Consider the following 20087-nt stretch of genomic DNA (forward strand, 5'->3'; position numbering starts at 1 on the left):
CACCAAATTAGGTCACCTTTGCATTGGATGTAGAGCTGGTCTGAATGTGATCTTGAGGACAGTCACATCAAATAAGGTATACCTGTGTCCAGGTTTATCAAAGTTGGGCACTTGGTACAGGAGTGCAACATCAGGCCCCTTTGCATTGTCTCAATGTGCTGTTGAAGACATTCAGTCACATCAGGGATGGTTGGTATTGAAGGACAACATTGGGATCCTTTGTGCACATTGGATAGAGCTGCAGTCTCACTGTGCTCTTGAAGACAGTCAGTCACATATAGCATGGTATGCTTGGAACTGCAGGACAACATCGGGCCCTTTTGCATTGGATAGAGCTGCAGTCTCACTGAAGTCTCACTGCTTGAAGACAGTCACATCAAACATGGTATAATTGGTACAGAAGGACAACATCAGGTCCTTTTGCATTGGATGTAGAGCTGCTGTCTCAATGCACTCTTGAAGAGAGTCCCATCAAGCATGGTATGCTTGGAACTGAAGGACAACATCATGCCCCTTTGCATTTGATGTAGAGCTGCTGTCTCACTGTGCTCTTGAAGACAGTCACATCAAGCATGGTATACTTGGAACTGAAGGACAACATCAGGCCCCTTTGCATTGGATGTAGAGCTGCTGTCTCAATGCACTCTTGAAGAGAGTCCCATCAAGCATGGTATGCTTGGAACTGAAGGACAACATCAGGCACCTTTTCATTGGATGTAGAGCTGCTGTCTCAATGCACTCATGAAGACAGTCACATCAAGCATGGTATGCTTGGAACTGAAGGACAACATCAGGCCCCTTTGCATTGGATGTGGAGCTGCTGTCTCAATGTACTCTTGAAGACAGTCAGCCGCAATCTCAATATGCTCTTGAGGACAGTCACATCTAGCATGGTAACTTCATACAGAAAGGCAACATTGGGACACTTTGCTGCATTGCTCAATGTGCTCTTGAAGACAGTCACATCAAGCCTGCTATGCTTGCAACGAAAGGACATCGGACACCTTTGCAGTAGATATAGGCTTATCATGGGCAACAAGTTATTTCCAAAGCAACCAATGGATGTGAATCCACTTGTCACAATCCACTGGACCATTCCATCTCAGATAACGAGATATTTTTGAAACTTTATCAAAATTGTCCTTGCACTATATAGAGACATGTAAGTTGTTACTCCAAGTGCAATCATCAAGAAATAAGATGACAAATGATATGCTAGGAAGAATACAGACAAGTTGCCCCTTTATTTACAAAAGTAAAATGCATGACAACTTACTCATTTGCTCACAGTGCCACCACATGGTAATAAAAACAAGTCGCCAGGCCCTACAATCACATAAACAAATTGGAACTGTGATCATGTGGAACTATAAATCAAAGCCAGCATCGAAATTGCTACAAAATTGTCTGGCAGTGAAAACTGGTGGTGTGGTCTCTGGTGTTGGAAATTTGTCAACTAAAGTTTGATATATCAATGAAACACACAGCTGTCACAGAGACGTTTAGCATCTTGGATCAAAAGCAGCCACAATCCACAAGCTATTTCAAAAACTTGCGAGAAAATTTAATTCGAGGTCACACTATACCAATATTATCAAAGTATGAAATGTGTTTAGAAATATTCCTGCTCAAGTCTGCAGTCTTTTAAATTATAAACCACACAACACCAAAATTAAATTCATGGCACCGACATTTTTTACTGACTTATCGACTATGAATTTATACAGACCTGGGCACATGCTTACGACACACAATGGTAGGTAAAGTACAAATGTCTTTAACTGTATATACTAAAAAGAAATGTACATGAAAGACTAGTGTCAAGGGACAAAGTCCTCGCTAAAGTAAATTCCTCTAAACATGGCCACAATGGAAGAGGCTATTGCATGGCCTTAGAACAAGGTTTTTTAAATCAGTATTGTGGACAACAGGGGAAATGTAACTCATAAATTGACCAATATTTCAGCATCAACACACATTTCCTTGGTCTTGATTGTTTTTTACTGCTTGCCCAACATAAAACACAATACCTCCCAACAAGACCTGATTAGAGAAATAGACTTTAGAAATGCGGGAGTTCAGTGTGAGTATCGACACTAGTCTGAAGTACCTGCTAGACCCTCATCTCGAAAGGCGCAGTTGCTCAATGCAATGCACCCTCGTAGTATAAGCTGTCCCCTTTTGAAGGGACACGACCCAATTCAGGAGCCTTGTCATTTGTCTGGCACTAATGATGTCAGTACACTTGGACTATGGAAGAAAATTGGCCAAGTTTTACAACAATTTTAAAGTTAAGTTTTACAACAAATTTCCAGAAGTTGAGATCATGTGAAAGATGCAAGCTATTCTTCTTTTTATTTTATATGACTGCTAAAAGAGCGGTCTACTGGGATGGCACCTCATTTTAATGAGATAAATTTGAGGCTAGTACGCCAAGGCCCATATCTTGGTAACTCAAAAAGACTTCATCAGGGCAATGCTACCCCTTCCCTCTTGAACGAAATTGGGCACCGGCGCCACAATACCCCTTCGCACTTGAAAACGATAATGAATGGCACAATATTTGAGTTGGGATATCGGCACAAAGGCCGCATCACCAATATCACATAAGGAAAAGTTCTAAATTGAGAGAGTTAAAACCATAAAAAGTTGATCTAAAAGAGAAATGCTCGCTCTTTTCCAAACGTTTTCAGGATGTGATTCTGTTATTCATGGCACAGATTGAAACTATGACAGTTTGGTGTATAATCAGAATTTACCAAATGGACACATTATATGAAATTTTACACATAAAGCACCACTGAATAATTCTACAATTCATTCCTGGTATACTATTACTAAACATGAATTTGCGATATCATTATTGGAGCCGCATCGTTTCCAAACAAACCGGCAACACACATAGTAAATCACCAATTCATTGTCTGCTCGAAGTTTCAAAAAGTTGGAATGACTAGACTACAAAAAGATGAGATAAGTGTATTGACAACCAAACTCTTCTCTACTAATCCAAATGTTCCCATTAAGCACCATTTTAAAGTTATAGGGAAACCTTTTTCAGGTTGTGATAAAAATTCAGGAGTTAAAATGAATCTATTACAACTTGACTACCAATAAAAAGAAATTTTGATGTAAACTTTGCATCAAAACTTCACAAAAGCTTTCGTAGGTTTGACCTTTTGTCTTTAATTCTTTCACACGACCTCATTCAAATTGTTGTCCCAACTTACTGCCAAGTTTCTTCCATAGTCAAACACCACATCACACGTAACCACTGACCATTTGTTTGAAGTTTTGCCGTCATCAGCAAAAGTCATATTATGAAGAGTTAGGCAGTCAATAAATGGTGCAGCCTACATTTTCATATCACACTCTCCACAAGGTTTTGAGAACTGTGCATGCAAGACCTGACACAACATAATACAAAAGAGAATAAGGACAGTGAAATAAACAGCAATTTTGAGAGTTTTAAGAAATCAAGATAGTACCAACAGCATAGTTGACATTTTCTCTTTCAAAAAGGTTAATAACATCAGCTGAAATGAACTCAACTGGTTTTTGGATTGAGCGAAATCAGAATGGAGATCAGATATATGCTGGAAGAAACACCAGTTTGCTGGCATTTATGTATCAAGACACACTTTCCTAGAAAGTATTTTTATTTGTATTTGTCTCAAAGTTTAAACACCTTTGAAAAAAGTGCAGGTCAAGATGAAAGTTTGTTGGTAGATTGTGAAGAAAGAACAGAAAAGAACTGAACAAAATACGATAGAAAATTAACGCTATGACTTTTGCTTCTTACGGCTTTAAACTTCTGAACCAAAATATCATATATACATATTCAAGTATCTCCCAACAATTGCACATGAACTGAGAGGTCATTTGAAAAAGGCGACTGATTTCATGAATAAGCCTTGCAATAGGTCTTCTTCAAGGATACTATTAACAAACAATGGTTCTTCGTGTAAGACATATTTTGATAGTTCCAGAAGTGCTGGAAGCTCACCAATTCTACATTCTTTCTAACTATACTCATTCTGAGTTAGAAAAGGCAAGACCTTCTAAGACATACTTTGAACTCCTGACAAACACTGCCTTCAGAAATGTTCTAACCATCCAGTAATGTTTTCAGAAAATGCCCGTCCACCGGTTCACCAAATCAAATTCATTGCAAAGACACCAAACTTTTTCAGTCTGTTTCATGATTGCGTCAACTTGAAGTTGTCGTTGCCACCGCGTCCCCGCCATTCGTTACATTTCCTTGACCAGCCGGGAAGGCCTGATTATTCGTGTGACTTTCATACGCTGAACCATTCTGGACATACGATGTTCCAAGTCCGAACAAATGGCCACAATACTTGCTATCGTCAATGTTGTCTTCAAAAAACATCTGGAATAGGAAATGAAACTGATAAGGATGCAATCTTTGAGTGGTTTTAGTTCTGTATTAGTAGAATGTTAAGGTTGATCAGATTTTTTTGGCAAGTGAGGACCCAAAATGTCAGCAAGCCGCAATTCTGCCTAAGTTGGCTCAAACTTATTTGGCTGAAGAGTATTAGTGAAGAACTTTTTCACAAGTAAAAAATTTTCAAAGAAGTCGATTGATCTTACCTCTCTCATTTTGAAGAATGCGGCTCCTGTTAGTAAGCTGTCACTGCCTGCCTGATGCTGTGGACCCACCCGTTCGATCTAGAAAGACAGTAAACTGAAGGTCAGAAGGTTCTTGGATACACAACAGGCATAGCTTCTGTCAATCAAATCAATAAAGATATGATTTTCTTTGATTCAGTCTGGTGTCTATGTACTTTCCTTCAATGTTTTTTGGCAGACTGTTGTCCTCTGGATTAGTTTTGGTAGGTCATGTGTAAGTTGTCCTCTGGATTAGTCAAAGCAATGTTTTTATGCGTAAGCCTGAACCCACCTCCAGCTGTTCCGACACTTCCTGTAGACCCCCCTTCAAGTTTTTACAGCTCTTCATCAAGTATTTCACGTCATATATATTCGGGAAGTAGATCCGTAACAAGTCGAAGAAATCTGACTCCTCAGCCGGCAGGTTGCAACCAGATAACATGCTCAGAAGGTAGCCAAAATCATACCCACTGCAAAAAGATGGAACACTGAAAATTAGGAGAAGAACCAACCAACTGGCAGCATCCCTTTTCTTGAAAGTGAGACGTCACATCTTTGCTGGTACGAACATGTCATCTGTTTGGAAGAACACAGACTCCCCAAGAGGCTGCTGAACTGCTTGGAACCAGTTGGTGGCAAGAGTAGAGGTAGGTCATGTGTAAGTTGGATTGATGCAAGTACTGCAGTTGGTCCTACCTGTGGAATGAGAGCCATTTGACCCTGTCTGAGAGTACTAGACCTGATGTCATAAGGAACTCGGCAAAGTCATCAATTTCTATTCCCTCCTCTTCATGCTTCTTGAATTGAATGCCAGAGTTCTGGAGAAGGTCGATTGAGTCCTGTGCGTACATGTCCTCCCTGAAAACATAAAGCGGTAAGAAAATCAGTTCTTCAACGAGCCTCCCACCATTCAGCCAGACAAAGTGACTACAGATCAATCACCGTCTCTAGGGAGGGTGTCCTGCTGACAGAGGTGTCTGCTAAGGAATGTTTCTCAGTTATATGAAAAGGAATGTTCCCTTCTTTTTCGAATGGGATAGAACTTCAAAGTCTTAGTTTTACCAACTTCACTTTCAATGAGTGTGCCTTTTCATCTGGGCCATATCTGTTTATGCTGACTGTTCCATCAGTTCTGTCAGAATCACAAAAATATACCTTACGTGAGGTTGAATTTGAAGTTGAACTGCCATGTGGAGTAGGGAGATGGTGAATTGCCCTCCTCATCCATGAAGCTGAAGCCAACCTGAATGATTTTCAGCAGATCTACATTGCAACGCAGAAGTTGATACTGGTATTCTGATGTGCTGCGGAACTCTCCTATCGGTCGTGCCACAACTCCGGGAAATTCAGTGTCCTAAAAAGGTACAAAAAAACGATTCACTATCTTAAATCTGTGAAATGATTGAATAAGAATGGCTTTGAGATTAAACTCCTTGCAACTTACCATGGCGACATAGGGATATGTCTGAACCATTTGTCGCATCTTTTTGTATTCCTCCTCAGCATTGACAGCCCATACATCGCGTATGCCAAATGTGTTGGCTGCAGTGGGCATCGGCATTGCTGTTACTGTCATAAGTGGATCAAAGTCAAAACATGTATCACCACAGAGAGCGTCTCAATCATCGAGACAGCAAAATACCACTGAGAGAATGAAATCCTGACAGAGTCAGCCAGGAAAGATTCAAAGGCTGAAATAAAAGAAGAAAACATGTACTACATTCATGTATTTTGTACTAAAATTCAGATGCATTTATGTAACCCAAGGCCAAGAAGACTCCAAGAGATTGTGATGTCTCATTGTCTGACGAGAAGATGTGCCCTGGCCCCTGCCTATATAGCCTTAATGAAAATGACCGGAGATGACATGTATGTTTATGCATGGTTTGCAGATTTGCACTCAAGGGCTATATGCAAGTTTTGCATAAGCCGAGCACTTTGGGCTGGTAGTTACTGGGGGTTTCTTACTTGTGGGATACCCGAATATCAAACGTTGTACACATGAAATGCACACAAAAATGTACGTAAGAATGGTGGGTGAAAAGTGTCATAACTTTTCAACATTAAAGTGCATTTTTAATTCCATGCAACACGATTTTTTACACAAACTTCGTCTAGCATTTTGTTGACTAAAGAAACTACCTGCCTAGGGGGTGAAAAGATCAAAATTCCCCACAAACTTCACGAAATCGACAACTTTAATCAACAAAAATATGGAAAATAGCAGGTTTCCGTCAATGCCAACTGCGCATGCCCAGTTTATAATCGTGATGCATTGTGGGAAGAAAGAGCGCAATTTCTCGTGACGTAGTTCACATTTCCGGTTAATGATTCATCAACCTTTCGCTTTATTTTTTCGATTTATTGCACAATAACACGTCAATTAAGACAGTAATTTCAAATTATAGCCATGTCGTGGTTTGGCTTTGGTAAACAGAAAAGTAATTTACCTCCTGCAACTCCTCTGCAGACTCACAGATCTCGGCAAATTGAATCTTTGAAGACCTTCAACCAAAAGTAAGAATAGACCCTTCCTTTTACGCCATGCGGAGAAGTCATTGCGGGCCCAAACAAACTTAAATATGGGCACAACGAACAAAAGATTGTGTAGTGTGCAACCTTGCGGTCTTTCGGTTGCTGCTTGTTTGTTGTGGCCCTGAGTGGCTTCCTCCGCCTTGTGTGTCTCTATGAAAGTCGAATGCTGACATTTCATTTAGGGCCTAGGGTATGCAATATATTTTTCTTCTGTATTTTCTGCTCTTTGTCTGCCCTACCGCTGATGCTTGGCACCACAGGTACACTGCCGCAAAGAGAGTGGGACATCCAATGACTATGCTGTCAGTGTGACATCACGGGCTTACCACTAATGAGGCTTTATCATTAGTTCATCCTTTTTCAGCTGCTCCCTTAGATTTGAAACTTATTGACAGATATTCATTTTTTACACTTAAACTTATTTATATATGTTTCAGTGTCACTGAGCTACAAAGAGACGTTGAATACAGAGTCTCAACTAGTGTCCTTGGGAAGAATGTCTGCCTTCACATGTAAGTTAATTGTATTATTATGACTATGTCTACCCCCTTTTCCTTTGTCTGGATAAATCCTACCTGCCAAAATTATGTTGGACAAGTTTGATTATCATGATAATTTGTCTTTGTTTCAGTAACCTCCCACCACAGTTTCCCCAGGAACCACCACTTGTGAAGGTCACTCCCCCTTTGCACCATCCGTGGGTCAGTGATAAGATGATTGTTATAGGATGTCCAAGCCTCAACAATGCAAGTAGAAAGAGTACTTTTCCTAACAGTATTAACAGTTTGATTTTGTATCGACTAATTTGCATAATACTGCAGTTGGTATACCTTGACCACTGATGGTATTCATGATTTATTTGGTCAATGGGTGTAGAATTATATTTTAATCTCATAATTTCTTTTCGACTTTTATCCTTTATTTTATTTTGTTTTCAGTTTGTGATGCATTCTGATCTCGGTCAAATCATCCGACAGATCGTTGATGAATTTCAGAGAAACCACCCTGCCTTCATTGCACAGTAAGTGAAGAAAACTTTCAAAAAACCTTCAAAAATGGCCACTACTATCTAATTTTCTGGTACTTTCTGAAATAATAGGCTCCTGTATTTGCAATAGATAAAATTGAGTTCTTTTGTTTCAGAGCCCCACAAAATAGTGGTCATATGCCATACACAAGGCATCCAGGCAGTCAAAACAATGCTCCAACCATTCCGTCATCCGGTGCCTACCCCTCAGCAGGTTACAAGCCACCAGGACAAATGCCAACACTCCCAGCCCGGCCAGTCAGACCAGCCCCCGCTCCCCCTAATAGACGGGATCACCCACCTCCTCAAAGATCTGCCTCTCCACCTTCTAATTCTTACCTAAATTATGACTTCCCAGAAGTACCAACAAGTTTTCCAGAGCTCAATGAGTTGAGGTGAGATTTTTGACTTGACTGAAAAACGGATTGCCTCTCCTTTTTAGCTGTCTCTGTCAAAGACCCTTTATATTTAAAGGTCACAATGGTTTAACTGCTATTGACTACAACAGAATCAGTCAACTAGTGTTTTTATAACAAGTCCAGAAGTTTTGTTTTAAACTGTTTGTGCTTCTGCTTTCAGTGTATCGGAGCTACAAGATCTCGCGTCTGGCGGCAATGAAGAAATTTTATTACACTACATCAAGGCATCACCACAATTAGAGGCTGTGACAGGACTGAGAGAAAAAACATGGAAGGAAAACGAGGAATTGGCAAGTAAGTGAGCTCCTTACCCTTTTCACTACCACACCTCGGATGTACTGGATTCGTACACTACTCACCCACACTGATCCGCTCAACTTTCCCTCAGTTCTATACAGTTAAGTGCATCATTCCAAGAAATGGGGTAGACTGAAGTGTCCCAGTGGCATGCAGTCAGAAACACCGTCTCGATAAAAGTCCTGTGTAGTTCCAGCTAGTTCAGCTGGCGTTCATGAGGTTAAAACAATTAATCTGGCACCATTTTTTCAGGGGCGAATTTGGACAGGAAACCAGAAATCGAACATTTAAAGATGCACTTGCTTGAAAAATTTGATGTCATGAATGATCTACGGAAAGAATTTGATATAAAGACTCGCAAACAGGAGGAACTGAGAGATCGTTTCTTGCCTGGGAATTTCCAGACGCAATTAAAGATGGTGACACTGCAGGCGGAGGAGGAATCAGAACAAGTGGCAGAAAAATTCTTGAATGGGAAAATTGATATTGACGAATTTAAAAAACAATTTATGGATGTCAGGACGGTAAGAAATCGCTGGCAACGCTGTATTGCTATAGCAGCTTCAATCAGTATTTTCATAGTATCAGCGTAGTCACCTATTTGGACATTCAAAATAAACTGACAGATAGTAGGCTTCAGTTTGTAACAACCTGAATTGTGCCCTCCAATTTTTGGTCATGAGTGTTGAGAGCCTTATGATTGAGAATTGTTATAAAACTTTTGTTATCTGCCCTAGTTGTTCATTTGGTATTTTCTGATTTCAGCTAAGTCATTGTCGGAGGGCCAAGGAAGAGCGGTTGAATCAGCATTTATCATCAAATCAAAGAGTCTATGACTATCGGACGTGAGACTGACGAATTTTCAATGGACTACCAGTATAACAAATTAATTCTGCTGAAACAATGTGATTGTAGTCTTATCAGATTTGTGTCAGCGGAAACTTCTTGTCTTATTATGTTTCAACGACATTGCTATTTGAACATTCTGAATTCTGGTGGTCACCACATTCATTAGTGTGGTAAAAGTTTCTAATTTGTTAGGCACCAATGCAAATGAGCAATATGCGACCCTGTCAGTCCTGTGGCACTTTGCTTCAAGCTTTTGTCGAGCTGTAATGTATTCTATGGTGCTATTATTCACTGTATAAATATTTTTTGCAAATGTCATTGCACAGAACTATACTACATTTGTTTATGTTTTGTCTGTACTGTTTTGGGCTCTGGAGTTTGTTTTTTATCGGTTCAGACCAAAATTTACAAACAGTGGACTTTAGACAATCTCACATCTTTGTATATGTGTATTCAAGTTGAGATGGTGGAGTTTTTCATTGTTCAAATCTGCACATACACCATCTGCTGAAATTCTTACATGTATCTCAAAATCATGGCTTTGGTTGATATCATTTTTCGATGTGGTTCATTGATCATGATCATCATTCAAGGAATATGATAAAGGCATGTTTCTGTCATTGAAAGTTCCATTCTGTTCATGAGGTGCACTTAATAGTTTGTGTTGTAATTAAAATTAAACTTATCTTTTGGAGAAGATGAAGTCCATGTTGTGATGTTGTATATAATAAAAAATGAAAACTTTTCAATGAAACTAAAAGTTGTTGCTTTACTTAAAAGGCAGTGGTGACAATCAAGTTCACCCTGGTGAAATGGTCTTCACCATGATAAATCATGTTAATAGATACTTCGTCAGGATTCATTGCAATGGATAGAGCTGCAGTCTCAATGTACTCTTGAATACAGTCACATCAGGCATGGTATACTTGGAACAGAAGGACAACATCAGGCCCCCTTTGCATTGGATATAGAGCTGCTGTCTCGATGTACATTGTACTCTTGAAGACAGTCTCATCAAGCATGGTATGCTTGAAATTGAAGGACAACACATGCCCTTTGCATTGGTTGTAGAGCTGCTGTCTCAATGTGCTCTTGAAGACAGTCACATCAAGCAGAGTATACTTGGTACAGAGGGACAACATCAGACCCCTTTGCATTGGATGTAGAGCTGCTGTCTCAATGTGCTCTTGAAGACAGTCACATCAAGCGTGGTAACTTCATACAGAAGGACAACACCAAACCCCTTTGCCTTGGATAGAGCTGCTGTCTCAATGTGCTTTTGAAGACAGTCCCATCAAGCATGGTATGCTTCGAACTGAAGGACAACATCAGGCCCCTTTGCATTGGATAGAGCTGCTGTCTCAATGTGCTCTTGAAGACAGTCACATCAAGCATGGTATACTTGGAACTGAAGGACAACATCAGGCACCTTTTCATTGGATGTAGAGCTGCTGTCTCAATGTACTCTTGAAGAGAGTCCCATCAAGCATGGTATGCTTGGAACTGAAGGACAACATCAGGCCCCTTTGCATTGGATGTAGAGCTGCTGTCTCAATGTGCTCTTGAAGACAGTCACATCAAGCATGGTAACTTCATACAGAAGGACAACACCAGACCCCCTTTGCCTTGGATAGAGCTGCTGTCTCAATGTGCTTTTGAAGACAGTCCCATCAAGCATGGTATGCTTGGAACTGAAGGACAACATCAGGCCCCTTTGCATTGGATAGAGCTGCTGTCTCAATGTGCTCTTGAAGACAGTCACATCAAGCATGGTATGCTTGGAACTGAAGGACAACATCAGGCCACTTTGCATTGGATGTAGAGCTGCAGTCTCAATGTGCTCTTGAAGACAGTCACATCAAGCATGGTATACTTGGTACAGAAGGACAACATCAGGGCCTTTCCACTGAGGAGAGCTGCTGTCTCGATGTGCTCTTGAAGACAGACACAAGACATGTGGTATAATTGGGTCAAAGTATGGTATTAGGGACCGCACTTGGTACCATGCTCGAGTACATCGCGGGTCACGTCTCTTTCTCGAAACAATGCAAGATGACCCCAGGCAACAAACAATGGTCACATGTTCCTTGTGTTTATTCAAAGATAAAGGATAACAAATCCCAAAGGGTAGCAAATCCCAGAGGAGAAGATGGGGTGAAAAACTACTGGCATCATTGTCCACCTGGCGTTTCAATTCCAACTGGTGGGGACTCCGGGCACCTTCACAACTTGGCAAGCAATAGAATCCACAGACGAGAAAATCTCACTGAGAAGGAATATTGAAATGATTTGAAAGAAGTCAAAAGCTACTCATTATCTCATACCAAAAATATATTTAAATCTACTCATACCAATATTAGTACATACTTTCTTCCAACATTAAGAAGGCACAAACATGATAAAGTTGCACAATGACATTTTCATTCGAAATACATGTATACAACAGAGAAGAATACACACAATTGAAACCGTTATTCTACAAATGATATCAATACTGGTAGCTTATGGTGTACTTACAGTGGAAGCCAAAACTATGGCATACCCGAGTTTTACTGTCATAATTCAAGATAATAACATTACATAAAATTTTCGGAATGTTCTGAAATGTTGATAAACGAACTCCTTTCGTATGGATATGCTGGTATATACAATCTTACAGTAAATTGTCAAAACTACAACCTGCATTGCCCCTCTTGCTAATAGCTTAGCTGCCATCATGCATATATATATGGAAGTTAAAAGGAACCTATGATACTAAAGACTAATATAGCGGCATCAAAATAACCTTTGGCATTTGTGGTAAAATGCTATGAATATCATTTTTCATAGCTCCAATTAGTCGCAAAAAACAACTTATTGAGATTTCATCTCCAGAATCTTTTATCATTGATCACTAATAAAAGCATTTAAAAAGTTTACAAAGAATATCCAATTTAAATTTTCAGTCCTTGCTTACTTTCCATTTATCAATCCAGTATCTTCCCCAGAGACAGTTTTGCCAGATCCCAGCACAGAGCTCTCTGTGCTGTGACCATTAACGATCGGCCGAGCTTTCTCACCACTGCCCTGCTCGCTGTCAATATCCTCATCATCACTGTGTGTATCATGTTTGTGAATGCAGGTCGAGAGCGAATCTTCCATAATGGAGAGTTTGCATTTCATTCTCTTAGATAGTGGCGGAATCAAGTGACGTGGAATAAGGTATGTCGACAAGTTGAAGAGATCAATGAAGACTTTGTAACGATCACTGGAAAAAATAAGAAACATAGTCACTGACAATAATATAACCAAGCCAAAGGCTGTTGGCCATTGAAAGTTTCTGACTGTCATTTTCTAGACATATGCAACAACAGTATTTAATGCGAAGCTCAGGGCATGCCTACTACTGATTCCTGTCCTTGGGCACAATGCAAAGTTGGTGTCCCTTACTGTCTCAGTTAAGGGTTGAAATGAAAGTAAGATGGTTGCGCCAGCCATTATGGGAAAGTGATGGTTGTGTAAAAAAATTGTAAGAGGGAGCATACCAACCTAATCGTGGCTCTCAAATATTGATAACCTGAGGAGCCACCAGTGCCAAGCTTACTACCAATCATCCGCTGGACCAACATCACATGGTTATCTGGACAAGGATAAAAGTAGAAAATGTCAGACAATGTTACAGGTTTTGTCCATCTCAGAATATGAAATCTACTGAAGGAGATAGCGCTTAGCTGAGCTGACACTGGCATACATATAAATGTCTCTAATGCTGAATGAGCAACTGGGCCCTGATCTGCATCATTGCAACAGACACTGCGGCAATTCAGTAATTGAAGTAAAACTCACATCTCCACTTGGTGAGACTGGAATCGATATCGAGGAGTAACTTGAGCATCTGGAATGGTTGGTTGAATCGGGGCTGATCGCGATAACATGAGATCATCATAGCGCCCTGGAATGCTTTGTATGACAAACGTCTCTCCCCTTAAAAAGAATTTGAAAGCTTAACGAAACACGCCAAGCACTAAGTATGTCGTCATGAAATATGACAAACTAACGCCATTTTCATACCAACGGGAAAACGAACATTGAGAATGCTTCAAACTCTACTGTTGCTGATGTGTCAGTTTTTTTCTTGATGTCAGTGGGAGGTACCATCAATAGTCTTACATATCCGCAAAAATATAGCCCAATTGACATAGTGAAGCCCCAATCTGGCTTTTGACAATGGGACATAAGTCGATAGCAAAGTCTTGGTTTCAGATTTAGTTAGCCATACACACCTCTCATCCTCTCAGTGTTGTACTTCTTCTCATCAAAGATGGTATCAAATGTTTCCTTCTGCATCTTGTACTCGTCTTCCTTGATCTTCTTCTGAACAGGGTCGGTTTCCTCCTACAAATATAATCATACAATGGATTATAATGTTCAGGACTGGTTGGATTGCAATTACAATTTTTATATTCCTCCCCAAGCTTAATTCAAACTTCATGCATAAATTCACAAAATACTTACCTCTGCTGGTTTCCGGAATCCCTCATAAAGCCACGCTTCGACACACATACGATACTTGCGCCAAAAGTTATACTCCTTCACATCAAGACCTGGGGTCCTCTCAAGCCATTTCTGGAAGAAATCAGAACAATAATCCAGCTACTGCAGAAGCAAACAACTCACAACATCGTAACTTATCAATTTTGAACACACAACATTACACAGTAAGGACAGTGCCTGCTTAGTTTCATGACATCTTATTTTTCTCAGGTCACAAGTTCATATGAAAGTTTTGAATTCAAACAAGTTCAGTCATCCACTGCGTCCACCTGTTGAGGCTAGACATATAGGAAGAAGAAGAAGTGGAAGAAGAAGATCGAGACATACCCCAAGGACTTCATGGAGAGATTCTTCTTCGATAGACTCCGAGATAGCTGTCGATTTGTCTGCGTCCTTTTTGAACACGTCTCGATAATGCTGTTGATTGTATCGAATGCGATTACCCTTAAAAGGAATGCATCATAACAGTTATAATGTTTATACAATACAGGGACGAGCCCTTTGAAACCGGTCCAGAAGAACACCCAATTTGTCATTCTCCTCCTCCAGCTGGTATCGAACCAACATTGTTCAAATTGCAAGTTGGACAACTCACTTTGCCTGCCCTCATGACCTCTGTCCAGTCTTACCTCTCTCATGCCCAGCTTGTTCTCAAGGAGTCTGAACTGGAAACTCTGGAAGCCCGATGATGACCCAAGGAAACGTCTGCAAATACAGGAGTAACAAAAATGATTAGAATGAAAAATTGTGGTAATTCTAACTACAGTTTATCAGTTTATGATGGTTAGTATAAACTCAGGGAGTTTTTCTGAAATACTGATTTCTGAGAAAAGAATTCTTTTCAATTTTCTTAATGTCTGTGTCCATAGGAGGTGCCATTTTGACACTTAACACATGTTCATAACCGTCTAAGAGGACACTCGTTGGTAGGCCCAAGTATAATAATAATAATGATAATAATAATAATAATAGGTATTTATTAAATTAGAGTGCTACAATAACGAATAAAATCATTTCCTAAGCACTTCACAAAAGATAATATATATATAAAGACATAAAATAAGTGTGACAGAAATAGAAGAAGTAGATTTTAGTACATTATAAAATACCATTTTTGACATTTTTGATAAAAAAGTTGACTAGACATTACTAAAACATTTTATAAAAAGCTGAGTTTTTAGGCGTTTTTTGAATGCATTGGTGTCCGCAAGCTCGCTTCTCTAAACCTTCCGGAGTGAACGTAAACATGTCGTACAGCTGTATATCGTCTGCGAAACCATGACGATACATATTAGCTGTGACATCTGCTGACATCATAATTTTTTTAAAGTACAGTAGAACCTCTCAATTAAAGACACCCTCGGGACTAACAAGTGCTGTCCTTAATAGAGAGGTTTCCTGATTAGAGAGGTCAAATTGAATGGAAACACCAAATTTGGGACCAAAAGTAGTGTCCTTAATAGAGAGGGTGTCCTTAATAGAGAGGTGGCCACTACGGGAGGTTCTACTGTATAATTTTGCTGCGTGTAATATGGTAAACGACAAAGACAGACAATGCAATCAATTCTACTTTAGAACCAGTACAAAAGTATGAAATTAACAATGGGTGATTTTATCGGAAAATGTGGTACCACCAACAGTTGCTGAAACCATGTAGTGTCAAGCAGCTCCCATTCTACTTCATATGCACACATCAGGTGATCAATAGCGCCATAAGTTCAAATAAACAAGCGTGTATCAAGCAACAAGAACATCTGTACTCAAGTTTATGAGCAAATCACTTCCTTATTGACATAACACTTGAGATAATAATATCTGACACATCGAACCAAAATAGGAAGCAAGTCATATTTTGGGCATATGGAGTAGTCCACATGTTGATATAGCATTTTTGATACCACTCCCATCTTCATATCTTTTGTGGTACTTGAGATATCCATAGATATGTTTGGCAATAGTTCTGCCCTCCATTCATCAAAACTGATCGCAGCTGAATTTCCTGAAGCTAGTTCCCTCTACACCTTAGGGCCATTCTGCAACCAAGACAATCAGGTCTGCCATCAAAAATCTGGTGGTTAATTGAAAATCATCTAAGTCTCAGTCATTGGCAAAATATCAAAAACTGTGTAATCTCACGAAATGAATTTGAAGTCTCTTATTGAGGCTCACAAGTGGATTTAACAAGATTTTAGTGTTATTTGCTCTAATGAAACCAGGTGACCGTGAGCATAATCCAACAATCGTTGCAATATTGGTTTATAAGCCAGCAGATTAATCGCTTTTTGACTAATTCATGTCCGAAAACAAGATAAAGATAAATAGAGAAATCTGATTTTTTTTATTCTTAGCATGATTTGCATCAGTCTAAAACACATGCTGCAGTGGCAAGCTGTGCAAGTTCCTTATTATATACCATTACCCTACTAACTGTGCTCAGATCAGAGGATTAAACAAGGGGATAATTTTTTTGCAGAACTGGATTTGATCCGTCAATAATGTACCTTAAAAGTGTTTTTGTTGGACGTTCCAGTAGTAAGTACTTCCCAGACCTCACAGTATGAACTATTAGAGAAATGACCACCAGTAGTTTTATATGCTGTTGGGGTATAACTGTACCAGGGTTATAATTGTAACACTCTTACCTTATGGTACATTGGTACAATAAAAGCCATGGTACAGTTATATCCCTTTACCCTGAGACACATTTACCTGAATTCCAAAAAGTCGTGAGGTGTCATTGTCTCGAGGATCTGGAACTGTTCAAAGAGAAGCTGAAAAGGAAAGCAGACGACTGGAAAATTATGATGACGACAATTTTACCAGTTTATGGTTACGACATTTCAATATCTTAACAGATACAGGACCACATTTTAAAACTTATTTGACCAGAAAGTGGGTATATATGAGCACAGATAAACTTACTAACAAAAAGTGTTCTTACCTTCAAAATCATGTTAATCCTCCCAAGCCTGTTTACTATAAGCAACATTTTACTCTCTTCCAGTGGCTGAAATGAAAGATTAAGAAAATGTGATAGTCTCATTACCATTCATAGAAACGTATAGGATAGACAGAGCAATTGTAGGCCTAAAACTGTGAGTATTTAAAAACATGTTTTGATTGTCATAAGTGGAGTTTGAAATAAGACAGAACAGGTTTGAAACAACTTTCTATATCAATCTCCCAGGCATCACTGTCAGTTTTCCTCAACTAGATCGGTATTCTCATGAAAATATTCATAAAATACTCCACGACTCTCATGCAAAACTAACTTACAACCTCTGTGAAGATCTTCCGGACAGAGTCCACCTCCAAAAGTATCTGTTTGAACCACAATTCATATGCTGGAACAGACAACAGATAATCTGGTACAATTCAACTTCCATTCAAGTTGACATGAGGGCAGCCAAGACAGCATTTAAGGGAGCCTTTCAAAATAACTGGTCCTCAAAGCAAAGATTCTGGCAAAACCCTCATTACAAGAGTTTGCGATGTGACCCAAGATAAAACAGACAGAAAGGAGTTCAACTTCAATGCCATTGAATTGATGTAAACAATACATAATGAATAAAATCACACTAAACTTTTACGATATTTGATATAATTGACTTAGTGAACATTTTAACTTGATGAACTGGATTTCCTACCTTGATGTGTGATGATGAAGAGGTGCTCATCGTGAATAAGGCCAGGGCCATACTTTTCACTGGCTGGTTCTTGGCATTGAAGCAGTTCATCCAGCTGAAAATCCGACAAGTTTGTCAATATTGTCATACTCGTGCTTTATCCTTGTTGACTCTCCCCAACCCCCAATTAGCTGGACAGGTGGTCTCGAGCTTCCTGCATGAGGCAGGAAAGATCACTTGTGTGATCCGGTGAGGATCAGATAATTGAACATTACTCTTATTGTAGAACACTTTGACAGATGGCCCTATTAGACAGAATCTACTGACTAACCTTGAGATATGCACTATAATTAAGCTTTTTTGTGGCAGCATCGTCGGCATGGGTGTGACTGTGAGTGTCACCTGCTGAACTACATGTTGATTGGCCATCGCTGCTTCCAACACTTCTGGAGAAAAAATAGGCAAGATACCAAGGGAAAGTTAAGCTGCATTTGAATAGTTTTAATACTAGATTTTCCTACACCAAAAGTATTAACTCTGACTCTGAGCACAGCATTGGCTGGGCCTTAAATCTATTGGCATAACATCATCATTAGACATTGCATCATAAATAGCACAATCCGTAGCACAGAAGCTTTACTTTTCATGAGGCTTTATTTTGTCTAGCATTAAACACACGTTGGTATAAAAATAGGCCGGAACAATAGGCTAAATAAATACCAGGTAACATAGAAAGCCAAAACAAACGGTCTGTCTCTTCGTTTGGGTCCTGGTCCTGGTTTGTCCTTATTGAACCTCCCTATTTTTGGCAACCTAGATTTAAGACTCCAATGCCATCCATTTCGTCGTCCTGATCGTCCTTCTCTAGGTTATAGGGTGAGGAATGAGGCAGCGGCGGTCCTATACTGCGCCCGGGGTGAGGGTGTACCTCGCCTCCCCCCTCAACAGGCCCCAAAAAAGGCCAAAGGGAACGAGTCGACATTTCCTGATCTTGGCCAAAAAAAGTCCTCATCACTGAAATCAGCTGACAAATAAGTGCCATTGTTCAAAGGATTGTCATTTCTGACAACCAGGGATTGTCAATTTTAGTTCAGTTTAGCCTGAAAGTGAAACACAGTTCAAACATTTTCTACACAATACACTGTACACAGTGCATAAAAATACTGGCAAAAGTCCAAGACCGAATTTCGAACTCACCCTAAATCATTATTTTTCTCTCTTTTTTCTGCATCAAACCCACTATCCATGTCTCTACCGTATCCCATAGGACATGCCATCTCTGATTAATTAGTTGTCACCCAAAATCTGGAAATCGTAAAGGAATGAACAGCGAATTTTGTGAGCTCCAAGCCTGTCCTAACCAACACGGGCAACAGATTGTTTACAACTTTAACACGTGCGCAATGCTTTCCTACCTGGAGCTATGCGCTTAGAGACCAATTCATTTGTAAACATATACAGTAGATGGCTAAGCCGTGGTAAACGAGGTTGACCGAGTTCGGCCTGCCTTCTATCGGTCAATGTTATATCCAATCCGCGTTAGCAGGTCATGTGATCTTTGAGATTTCGCGGGAAATGAAACTGTAAACAAACGCACGTGCGCAGTTCAAATAGCTTTGATTGTGAGTGTGACAAGGACCAGCGACAACTCAGATATGGATCCTTGGTTGTGACAGGATTGCGACCCCGAGTTGGCTGGTCAAGGCAGTTCTATCAAGCTTCTTGGTTGTGACATAATCGAAGCCAGGGAGCTTGATGTCTTTGGTTGTGACATGGACCAGCCACAGCTCAGATATGGATCCTTGGTTGTGACAGGAATGAGACCCTGATTTGGCTTCTTGTCAAGGCAGTTCTATCGAGCTTCTTGGTTGTGACATAATCGAAGCCAGGGAGCTTGATGTCTTTGGTTGTGACATGGACCAGCCACAGCTCAGATATGGATCCTTGGTTGTGACAGGAATGAGACCCTGATTTGGCTTCTTGTCAAGGCAGTTCTATCGAGCTTCTTGGTTGTGATCAGATCGAAGACAGAGAGACTGAACCCCTGGCATGATGAGGACCCATTCTTAAGCTACGGAAATGGTTCTTGATCACTCCAGACCACAGAAGGAGATAGGTAGACCTCGCTGTGACTAAATACAGCCATCTGACTGTAATCTACTGTGACTGAGA

At 40.0% G+C, this 20087-nt stretch overlaps 3 protein-coding genes across 5 annotated transcripts; 1 reads left to right on the forward strand and 2 right to left on the reverse strand.

The window, feature by feature from the left end:
* Window positions 1-1213: 1213 nt before the first annotated feature.
* Window positions 1214-6873, reverse strand: LOC135493336 (CCR4-NOT transcription complex subunit 7-like). Of its 2 annotated transcripts, none has more exons than XM_064780623.1 (7): window positions 6776-6873; window positions 6074-6320; window positions 5790-5983; window positions 5326-5487; window positions 4922-5099; window positions 4612-4689; window positions 1214-4390 (listed from the first exon to the last, which is right to left on the reverse strand). In XM_064780623.1, the coding sequence occupies exons 2-7, from the start codon at window positions 6203-6205 to the stop codon at window positions 4211-4213; spliced, it is 924 nt and encodes a 307-aa protein (XP_064636693.1). In that variant the 5' UTR covers window positions 6206-6320; window positions 6776-6873; the 3' UTR covers window positions 1214-4210. The 2 variants fall into 2 exon arrangements, with proteins under 2 accessions (XP_064636693.1, XP_064636694.1); XM_064780624.1 differs by having other exon boundaries at window positions 6772-6873.
* Window positions 6874-6964: 91 nt separating this feature from the next.
* LOC135493334 (vacuolar protein sorting-associated protein 37A-like) lies at window positions 6965-10497 on the forward strand. The gene is made up of 8 exons (XM_064780621.1): window positions 6965-7146; window positions 7602-7676; window positions 7796-7910; window positions 8103-8185; window positions 8308-8586; window positions 8771-8904; window positions 9160-9431; window positions 9673-10497. Exons 1-8 carry the CDS (start codon window positions 7040-7042, stop codon window positions 9754-9756), a joined length of 1149 nt encoding a protein of 382 aa, XP_064636691.1. The 5' UTR covers window positions 6965-7039; the 3' UTR covers window positions 9757-10497.
* A 1576-nt stretch (window positions 10498-12073) lies between these two features.
* On the reverse strand, window positions 12074-19289 carry LOC135493329 (tryptophan 2,3-dioxygenase-like). 2 transcript variants are annotated; one of them, XM_064780606.1, is made up of 13 exons: window positions 19113-19289; window positions 18247-18358; window positions 17937-18030; window positions 17566-17633; window positions 17231-17296; window positions 16999-17060; window positions 14919-14994; window positions 14617-14733; window positions 14251-14361; window positions 14019-14130; window positions 13582-13719; window positions 13285-13375; window positions 12074-13003 (listed from the first exon to the last, which is right to left on the reverse strand). In XM_064780606.1, the coding sequence occupies exons 1-13, from the start codon at window positions 19190-19192 to the stop codon at window positions 12709-12711; spliced, it is 1422 nt and encodes a 473-aa protein (XP_064636676.1). In that variant the 5' UTR covers window positions 19193-19289; the 3' UTR covers window positions 12074-12708. The 2 variants fall into 2 exon arrangements, with proteins under 2 accessions (XP_064636676.1, XP_064636674.1); XM_064780604.1 differs by having other exon boundaries at window positions 18247-18361.
* Between the last annotated feature and the right edge of the window lie 798 nt (window positions 19290-20087).

The sequence above is a fragment of the Lineus longissimus genome, chromosome 9 (genome assembly GCF_910592395.1).
Source record: "Lineus longissimus chromosome 9, tnLinLong1.2, whole genome shotgun sequence".
NCBI lineage: Eukaryota > Metazoa > Nemertea > Pilidiophora > Heteronemertea > Lineidae > Lineus > Lineus longissimus.